Source organism: Centruroides sculpturatus, unplaced genomic scaffold (assembly GCF_000671375.1).
Source record: "Centruroides sculpturatus isolate CEXI.00-Female unplaced genomic scaffold, Cexi_2.0 scaffold1181, whole genome shotgun sequence".
Classification (NCBI taxonomy): Eukaryota; Metazoa; Arthropoda; class Arachnida; order Scorpiones; family Buthidae; genus Centruroides; species Centruroides sculpturatus.
Window position 1 is genome coordinate 124323 of NW_019385707.1, and position 10910 is coordinate 135232.

Sequence of the window (10910 nt, forward strand, 5' to 3'; positions counted from 1 at the left end):
ATCTGAGATCAAGATCATTAATTTGAGTACCCAGAGTGTCAGAAATAAGTTTTTTTCTGTTTATTTCAAAACTATTAGAGATTTATGAAATCATCTCTAATAGTTTTGACTTGGATTACTAAACTAAATGTAAAGGAGATAGATCTCATGCAAACAATATTTAATTATATTTTTGTTCCAACAATAAAAAAACCTGGAGTTGGTAGGCTGAAGGGTGGAATTATGCTATTAATAAACAAATCCTTGGGAAATTTGGTTTATCCCTATTGATGTATATACCTATTGTGAGCTTGAGGGTTTTGAGGGCATAAATTTTTGAGTTTAAGGGGTGAATGACCTTTTTTGAAGGAAGTGTAGACATTAGAGGATGAAAAAAAGAATTATTGCAAGTTCCCACAGAAATAGATCAGATGTCGACTCTTACACATCGACAAGATAGGAAGGAAGAAAGGCAAGTCATCGTAACTTTGAATGACCTGTTGGCTCTGTGCCAATGATGAGCGTATAAAAAAACAATTGTCTCAGGAAGTTCAGGACAATCGTCCCTCAGCATGATCGTCCCAGAAAGGTCTTAGTACAAGTGTCTCCCATCCTGTCCGAGGAGAAGCAGGTAGAAGACATAAGACTGTTCATATTCCATGGTTCAGAATGATCGTTGCATACTGTCATCCTACAGCATATTAAGGTATATCTGAGTTCAGTAACCTTTGTAAACTCTCTCTCACTCTAGAAGTTAGGCACGTAACAAGGTTACTAGTTAGATTGCCATTATAGATAGATTTGTGTATTATCTGTATCTAAGCATTAATCAGTAACTTCCTTATGTATACTCCTGTAAATTAGCTTTAGTTTTATAATAAACTCATTCTTGTTTGTTTAACCTGTGAACATGACTATCATTGCTTGCATCTATCAACTTTCTCAACACCCTCGCCACTCGATAGAAAGCCATCCAGTGACACTGTGAGCGTATCTGATGATTAGAGGGCTCTGTCCCCTCGTCTGTATTCTCACACTATTATACCCATTTGTAATAGTTAAATTAGAAAATCATAAATTTAATGGGTTCTCTAATGGTTATTTGGCAATAATTGCTAATTATACTCCCTATGAAATGCCCCAAAGTCCATTTCAAGAAATCGTGAAAACCTTTTCAAACTGGTCACATTTCACCTCATTGTGGTTAATTCTTGGGGATTTTGATGCCAGAATTGGAAATATGATTCTAATTATAACTGGAATAATCATGTGGTTTATAATATAAGAAGTCAAAATACAGAAATCAGCAAGAAAGGAAATTTACTAATTAAATTTGCTAAAAGTTATGATTTTTTTTATTTTGAATGGCTGTATGGTAGAGTATTATTATCCTAGTAAACATACCTTTATTTTGACGAGAGATGCATCAGTGATTGACTATATATTCTGAATTCATTTTGGACCATTGTGTTGGATTCAAGGTACTTGGTGATAACTGTATCAGAAAATGATCTGATAAATCAACTATCAGATCAAATACAAATTTACCAATTTCTAATGAGAAAATAAGTAAAGGAGTCAATTTACAAAGAAATATAAATATAACATTAAAAAATTTGAGTCTGAAATAGATGATAGAATGAAACTAGTTCTAAAGGTGGGATTCAGAAAAATTTATAATAATAAATTAAGCAAAATTTTCAATGATTATATTATTGAATTGAACCCACATAGATGTCATTTTATTTAAGTATTTAATTCTAGGTTTAATCTGGACTGTTATAGGGCCAAGAGACTAAAAGAATATACTCTGGCATCATTTCATAAAAATAGAACAAGAGAACGATTAATTGAATATAGTGGTTCAAAAAAAAAAAAAAACATAAAATAGCTTCTTTTCCTTGCCTTTATAAGATTATTATAACTTTTCTATTAATAGTTTTTTGTTCGACAAGAATAACACTTTCTTCTGGTCAATAGTGAAAAAATATCGTCCAAGAACTAGGATGGAAAACCAGGAGCATATTTTGTCAAATGATTTGATTTTTTCAAGGAGAGGAAATCAGATATACCAATTAGTTTATCGGAAATAGATGTAATCGTAATGTATGGTGAGGAGATGGTGCTGAATCTGCCAATACATGCTTCTGAAATAGTAAATATTGTTAATAAACTAAGTGAATATATTGCTGTTGGACCTGATTTTAATACCAGCCTGTTTTCTAAAATAATTACCAATTGAAGCAGCAGAAGTTTTGGCATTTAGTTACAATTATATATATGAACATGGTATTTTTCCTGAAACGTGGTGCTCTGCATATTTTCAGTTGATATTCAAAATGGGTGATAGTCTCATTTTGTCAAATCCCAGTAATTATAGACCCATTACTATATTATCTACATTAAGGAAAAACTTTACATCAGTTCTTGCTAATAGGTTAAATCAATGGACAAGAGTGAATTCTTTAATATCAAACTCACAATTTGCATTTGTTAAGAGGAGTGGAATGAAAGTTGCAACTTTTGTATTGCTTTCAACTATTCAAATTCATGTCTCTAGAAAAAGACAGTCTATGCAGCTTTTTTAGACCTAGAAAAGTTTTTCTATCGATATCAAATCAATGTGCTAAACTAAAAATACATGATGCAGATTCATTATTTATAAAAGTGATTAAATCTTTATTCATTTACTATTTAGTCACAATTAAAAGTGGTAAGAATACTTACCCTCCTTTTGACATATGTGGAGATCTCTTGAAAAGTGACCAATTATCACCTTATTTAATTTCATGATCCATGATATTGATAAACAATTCAATAGGGAAGATGGAATTCTAGTGGGAAATCAGACAGTGCATTCAATTCAATATGTGGATGATGTGGTGTTAATTTTGACTACTAAAATTGGTCTACAAAGAAAACTAAATCAATGCAGAAATATTTTTCCCAGTTGAAAATGAAGATTGACCCAAATAAAACATATGTCCTTATATTTTGAAGAGGAGGAAGAATGGATAAACAGGATCATGATTTTTACCTTCTAAATGACAAATTGAAAGCAGTTGAAGAAATTGCATACTTAGGAATTCACTTTACTTCAACACTATCTTTTGAACAACATTTTCAAAAAGTTCAAAACAAAACAAATAGAATAATAAATAATATAATTTATCTACTAGTTAAAATGAAAATTAATTCTATATGAAAACAATTTCAGCTTTCATCAATAGTCATAAATTCAATATGTTATGCTCTCCAGTGTAGACCATGGATTGGTTTTCTTATTTCGAGAAAATCCAATTATTATTATTATATATAAGGAAAATTTATTGTCTAGACAGGGCTGTGCAATTTGTCATGATACTAATAGCTAAAATTGGAGTCTTATATGGTAATAAGGATTGAGGTTTTATAAGAGAATGGCCAATAGTGAGAATACATCGATAAATACTAGGGTTTCTCAAACGGGATCCCGGTTGTTTTTTTAACCTGGGAAATATCCCGGGAAATTTTTCTTATCCCGGAAAATCCCGCAAATTTCTTAAAAATTCACTTTTTTTCTTATTTTGTGTTAAGGTTGAGGAATNTATAATTTATCTCCTAGTTAAAATGAAAATTAATTCTATATGAAAACAATTTCAGCTTTCATCAATAGTCATAAATTCAATATGTTATGCTCTCCAGTGTAGACCATGGATTGGTTTTCTTATTTCGAGAAAATCCAATTATTATTATTATATATAAGGAAAATTTATTGTCTAGACAGGGCTGTGCAATTTGTCATGATACTAATAGCTAAAATTGGAGCCTTATATGGTAATAAGGATTGAGGTTTTATAAGAGAATGGCCAATAGTGAGAATACATCGATAAATACTATATTGAAAGTACTTAAAAGATTAGCTGAGGTGAAAATTTCATTCGTTGTTTATTAACAGTTTAAGTTTTCCTCCTTCAAACAATTATATTAAATTCCAAATCCCATTTAAGATAAAAAGATTTTATATGCAGCTTAGTTTTTTTTTTTTTTTTGTAGTAGTTGACATGAATTATTTAAATATCAATAATAGTCAATGCAGAATGTGCCAATCTCAGTTTTCTATTTACTATTTAATTTGTATATGTAATGAATGTATAAATCTTAGAGATCAATTTGGTATTTCTGCTTTATGGTAAAATTCCTTTATAGATTCGTGCACAGTCAAACTATTTCAAATGGGTCCAACTATGATAACTAGAGTATACAATTTTTTAATAAATATATTAAATTGTCAGAGGACCACAGCGGTAATATAGAAAATGAGCCTCAAGTCTAAATTTACTGATTCAACACTATGTATTCATGTGCTATGGAAAATTTCTAACATCATAGGAAATTTTATTTTAGTTCAACTGTTGATTGTAGTGTTTTAATTTAATGTATCTCCCTTGTAGCTGGATAAATTCCATAATATGTTAATATAGGTCTGAATATTCAAATTCATTAATATTATGGTAAAAGCTCATTTATGGGGCCACCTAATGGGGGTTATGAAAAAGTTGACATAGAGAACTAATTAAAATACTGTACTGAATCCACTTAAAAGTTTGGTACAGAAAAAATTATTAAATAGAAATCACGATGTAGGCAGAAGTGTCCAAGTGACAGAAAATGTTGAAATTGGATTTTAAATCAGGTTTATAAATATTTTTCTTTGGTCCATGTCACATGATAACTTAATCATCACTGATTTAGTTTTCATAAATTTTATACAGATTTGTATAAAATTATTGAACAAATATATAATTGTAAATAATCTTTATTTTATTTGAATATCTGTAGGAGGGAACTGTGACAAACTATTCTAAAACTAAAGTAACAGAGCTTGTTTAATGCTCTTTAAGTGGAATGAATACATTAAGTGAAGATATTGTTTGTTACATAAATGGTATAAATATCACTTTAAGACATTTCTGTTGTTACCACCAAGCAAATGTCTTTAGTATCTTCACAATCATCAAGTGCACTATATTTGTCTCTAGAAAAAAAAATAGACTTATGCTTACCTCACAACTTCCAGCACATTTGAGTTTTCAAACACCAAAAATTTTTGGCTTTGTTTGGAGACCCTCTTCAGGTGAAGAAACAAGATAAAATTATAACTTCACTGTGCTGCTATGTGTTTTTAAGTTATTCAAGTATCATGTTCTAGGTGTTCTAAAACTTCTTGAAGGTCTTAATCATTCAGCCAATAATGATTAGAGTAATTTTCAAGGTATTGCAAAATGTATATTTGAAAAAATTCATGTGTAGACAGCAAATGCTGATATTAAAATTCTACATTCCATGTAGATACTAAAAATTAATTCATTCCTCCTTCAGCAAATTCAGCCTTACTAGCCAAGCTTGTGCTACATTTCACTTGTCCTTGTTATTGTTAACATAGCTTCTGATACTATCCTGTATGTTGTAGATTTTGATAGTTTATCATCCTTTACTTAAAACAGCCAAAGTTTGACAGAACGAAAAATTCTAGCTTCAGTCCAGCATGGTATTTTTTCAGAATCTGATGAAAATTGGGCCAGAGCAATTGAGTGATTCTTCTTTACATCTTAGATGTAGGTTGCTATCATCTAAGATAGATAGAGCCCACATATGTCAGTTGCATATTATATCTAGTATTCATTAGTGGTATTTTGAATATTTCGGGTGCTCTTTGTATGTTTACTGTATCCTTCCCATTGATTAACAGGTTAGATCAGGCATGGCCAACATATGGCCCGCAGGCCGGATCCAGCTCGTCTAATGAATTTATGTGGCTTGCGATCAATCTTTCAATATTAGCTACTCAAGTCCAAATAGCTCGATGAAAAATTCTGACGCCTAAAAAGAAAAAGGGTCAACAACTCACTATGCGTTTTAGAGTTAACCCTCCATTACAAATCTCTTAAGTACTGTGTAGAATGTTGATAAAGCATGATAATGTGAAAAATGTATCTGTAATCTCTATCTACAATTCAGTCTCTACGGGGTGACACCACAATGAGATCTTGCACCACCTCAAAATCTTCTTAGGGCATCCTCTAGTTCGGCCCGTGGAAAAAGTTTTCTTTCCAGTTTGGCCTGGGGACAAAAACTGTTGTCCACTCCTGGGTTAGATTGTTGGTGATTGTATATGGGCAGCTTTGCAGTTTAAGTTTATAACTATTCTTGACAGAGATTATGGAGGTTAGGTTTATAATCTAATAGTATTTAAGCTTGCCTAGAATCTTTGGTCCAGTTGCTACAGCATTTTTTCTTCTAAAGCTTGAGATAATATAGAAACCAGACTAGCCTTATATTCATGTTTACAGCAATTTCCTTAATATTGTTTAATTCTATTTATCTCTTTCAACTGAGAGAAATGTGTGAGCACATTGAAGGCTACAGTTTAAATCTCCAGTAATCACAAGTTAGTGGATTAAAACCAGCTTGATGTGTGGACCTACGGGAACACTCTTGTGACTATGAATTTGTCTATAAGTTCTAAATCACAATCTAAAAATTGGACACTTATGTTGTTAAACTGATCTAATGCCAGAATTAGACCACAGCTGTGTGGTAAGCATAAATTAGTTACTATATAAAGCTCCAGTTTGTGATGTTTTCATTTTTAATTATTATCCATTTGAATCCAGCAGAATGAATTATTGGAGACATTAAAAATTTAAAGAATTTGTCTGTAAATATTGCTTTTGTAACTTGTTAAAATTAAATTTAGTGTTTGTATTTTTAGGCCTGTCATTGCAGAAATTGATGTCGAAGTCTTACAAGTAGATGAAAGAAAACGAGAAGCAATTTTCCAGGAGGTGATAGATTCTCAGGGACCACCAGATGGCACTGTAATAATAACTATTCCAGAATGTGATGAGAATACTGACATATACAGCTTGTTTGATGAAGAATTTATCAAAGAACTATGCCAATTGTTTTCCACAACAGGAGAAGTTATTTTAATAAGGTAAGCTTTAAATCATAAGTATATTTTTTAATATAGAACAGGCCATGAGATTCCATATTTTGACAGATTTGGGGAAGAGGCTTTGCTAGTTACTTTCAGAGAAGGTCAGAGTGCACTAGCAGCATTGAAATATTCTGGAACAAAGGTACAAACTTTACAATTGTATTCAAAACAAAAATTAAGGTTGAAATTGCTGACTAATACAACTATAAATCTGTCTTAGGTTCGAGGATATGATATAATCATTAACTTAAAAACACCAGAATGGAAAGATGCTGTTGAACGAGAATTACAGCTGTGTAGAAATAACACTATACCTTTATGCGATGTAGTGCAGGTATCCGTGCCCGAACCCAAAGATTTTCCTACACCTGAAATAGAATACGATCTTTCTGGTATTTACAACTCTAACATATAAATGGCTTTGCTGTATAGTATATTACAAATGTAAATCTGTCTCTGTAATCCAAAAAAAAACAATCTGCCAAACATCTACCAAAGTGTGTTTTTTTGGATTACAGAGACACATTTACATTTGTATTTACAACTCTATTTTCTAAGAATTTTAACCATTATTGTATACATGAGGTTTCTGTGTGTCGTAGATAACTGCCCTATAGTGGTTAAATGATTTAATTCAAATATCAATATCTTTGTCACAGCTTACTGTATTGATAATGAAGATGCACCATCCCAGTCATCTTCAGCACGCACGTCTCCAACTAGTATGGTGGAAACAGGTTTTGAAGATGTGGAATGTAATCCTTCTGTTCCTGGACGATCAATGCCAGTCAGGCCACCACCGCCGCGTCCTCCTCCACCCACTCGACCTCCGCCTCCACCTCGACCCAAATTACCTCAGAGAAATGAAGAGAGTAATTCTGAGGTAATAGTTCTTGCTGTTTAAAAAAGGTTTTTCTTTTTTTGATAGTGTGGATAAATAAACAATTTGTTTGTAGGTTACAACAGAGAAATCGCTTCCACCCATGCACCGTCCGCCAAGACCTACGACAGTATCCGTATCTCACAGTTGTAAAAGGAATGATACTAATACAGAAGTGAAAACTGACAATGAATGTAAAATATCAAAAGAAAGTGAAATCAGAGACATGCCTATTCTAGACGTAATAAAACCTTCAGAGGAATCGTTAGAATGGAATCATCCACCCGATATGCCACCTCCTCCTCCACCGCCACGCATCGACTCTTTTGGTAACAGCCAGCCTCAGACCGGTAATCCACCACCACTATCTCCTTGGGAAACCTTGCCTCCAGCACCTCCACCTCCCATAGAAGAGGAGGAAAATGTTCCTCCGCCATCAAGCCAACCCCCGCCACCTCCCATTCCTTCGCGGCCGAAGGCTCCAGCCGAAACTGCACCCAATCCCCCACCCATTCCAGCCAGAACCAAAGTCGGAAATGCATCCGCACCACCAATCGCACCACGCCAGTCTCTAAATCTAAACTAATCATGAGACATTCCAGAAAGATTATTTTAAGCAAATAATTTATAAGGTGATGACAAAAATATTTGTGTTGTGTGATCATTTGGCAATTATTTAAACAGCTTTCACATCTGTGGTAATGTAAATATATGTACGAACACAAGCTAAATCCAAAGAATCGAGCAGTAAATTATTTTCTAGTCAAGAACATAAAAATGCTCATACGTAAATAGCAATGTCAAAATCTTAATTTTTGAAAAACAAAAATTTAAATCTTCTAAAACGAGCATCAAAATCATGTGATTTTAATTGTATGAAAATCAAAAATGTAATTGGTGTTACATCTGTGAGCTTAGATCATGTCTAGAGACTTAATACTAGAGAAATTAACAGGAAAAATGAATGTCTAGCTTCTAAACATAGTTTCTTTTCGATGTTCAAAATTGCTAAATGTGCCTACTCGTCAACCACATACAGTAGTTGCCAAACTGTAAAGTGTAAACCGTACGTGTAAAATTCATAAATTTCTGTAATTAGTGATAAGAAAAATTAATTTATATAAAATTAATATGTTGCTGTACACATTCCATGTTGCCACTTGACATGGGGGAAATGATTTTGAGAGATGTAAATTTGTTTTGTTTGTAGAAATTATATATATATATACACAATTACATATAATATATATTATATATTATGATTAAAATTCAGATTTTTTTGTTGATTTTTTTCCCATTGTCACTTTTTTCAATGTAAGAAATAAGAAATCCTTTAAGAAATGGCAGGAAAAAGAAATTTGTTCCCTTCCTTTATTTTCAAGTACTAATGTACAAATTCTTTAATGTAAAAGTGATAAATTCTAATTCCTTATGATGCTGATACACCTTTTTGTGTGATTGAATTATAAGGACTTGGATCCATCTAGAGCAGGCATGGCCAACATAAATCCATTACACGAGCATGATGGATTTATGTGGCCTGCAATTAATCTTTCAATATTAGCTTCTCTGAAAAATTCTACGCCTGAAAAAAAACAAAGGTCAACAACTCGCAGGCTGGTTAGAGTTAACCCTCCATTACAAATCTCTTACATACAGTGTAGAACCACCATACTCAACCTTGTTTTCTCTCGGGCCATATACACATGATAGCTATTAACGCGGGCCGCAACATAACAATTATAATAAAAAACTTAATTTCTCACTTACCCTAGAAATTTAGTGTGACTGTTGATATTGCAAACATTATTTCACAATTTCATTTAAATTGTTTTTTTATACTTCCGCCCTGTGGGCATTAAGAGGGCCTCTTATAGCAAGCCCATTATGGGTTTGGCCAGGCCCACAATGGGTTTGGTGTGACCGGGTGGTGTGGGACGGGGCCCGACATATCCGAACGGACCACCCCCGAAAAATTCCTGAGGATTCCCTGACCCAACCGGATTCGATCCCGGGTCCCCCAGAGTTGTAGGGGCCATCAATTCATTTAAATCAGGCTTGTAACTGCTGCATGCTACTCGTAAAACGGCATCCAGGTTTGAATCAGTAAGCCAGTTTCTATATATGTTCTTTGCATATTTCATTTTCAAAGTGATGTTTCACATAGATACGTTGATGCGAACAACGTAAGTAAAATTTGAGCACTTTTTTTAGTCTTATATTGATCGGGCACTACTTTCCAGAAGTCAACCTAATTATTTTCTGCTCTCTTTCACGCCCGGGCCACTCCCAAAAGCTCAGCGGGCCGCAGGTTGAGTATGGTGGGTGTAGAACGTTGATAAAGTATGATAATGTGAAAAATATATCTGTATTCTCTATGTACAATTTAGTTTCTACGGGGTGACACCACAATGAGATCTTGCACCACCTCAAAATCTTAGGGCAGCCTCTGGTTTGGCCCTTGAAAAAAGTTTTCTTTCCAATTCGGCCCGGGAGCAAAAACTGTTGGCCACCCCTGATCTAGAGCCAAGTCCTGTTGACTTAATCATATGAAAGGAGAGGATAAATTGTATGGAGAGGTTGGCAATAACCGGCTATCTACCTCCGATAACCTATTTCTCTTCATCTTCTCCCTCCTCCTTTACATGAAAATCATCTTTTTCATCTTTTCTTCATAATGATCTTTGGCCACTTGGTACTTACTTTGCTATTTGTCTATCCTCTGTTCTTATGTGCCTAGCACACCTTAATCTTTGAATTTTAATTATTTATAGGATGCAGTGGCGTGCCGTCATTAGAAGCGTTGGAAGCGCTGCTTCCCTCGTATTCTCTAAAAAATAAATAAATATTAATTTTAATTATATGAAAATAATCGCACAATATTTTATTATAACCGCATTATGTATCTTATTACAAATTTCTATACTACACGTGGAAAAAAAAAATTGCTATTGTATATTAGAATATTAGTGGCGGAGTGGAATCTCCTGTATTTTCAGATTACGAAAAGCCAGATTTGCGCATGCGCTTTACAGAGCACCAACCTCACCCGGTTTAGCCGGTGGAAGC

General features: G+C 33.4%; 1 protein-coding gene across 1 annotated transcript in view; it reads left to right on the top strand.

Annotated features, from left to right (window-relative positions):
- The window catches only part of LOC111641377 (synaptojanin-1-like), a 35250-nt gene extending 26163 nt beyond the window's left edge, over positions 1–9087 (top strand). Inside the window, exons 19-23 of the mRNA XM_023387534.1 lie at positions 6734–6958; positions 7025–7103; positions 7182–7353; positions 7621–7844; positions 7918–9087. Coding sequence (XP_023243302.1) covers positions 6734–6958; positions 7025–7103; positions 7182–7353; positions 7621–7844; positions 7918–8427 — 1210 coding nt within the window. The 3' untranslated portion in view covers positions 8428–9087. The remainder of the gene's footprint in view (positions 1–6733; positions 6959–7024; positions 7104–7181; positions 7354–7620; positions 7845–7917) is intronic.
- Positions 9088–10910: the final 1823 nt, after the last annotated feature.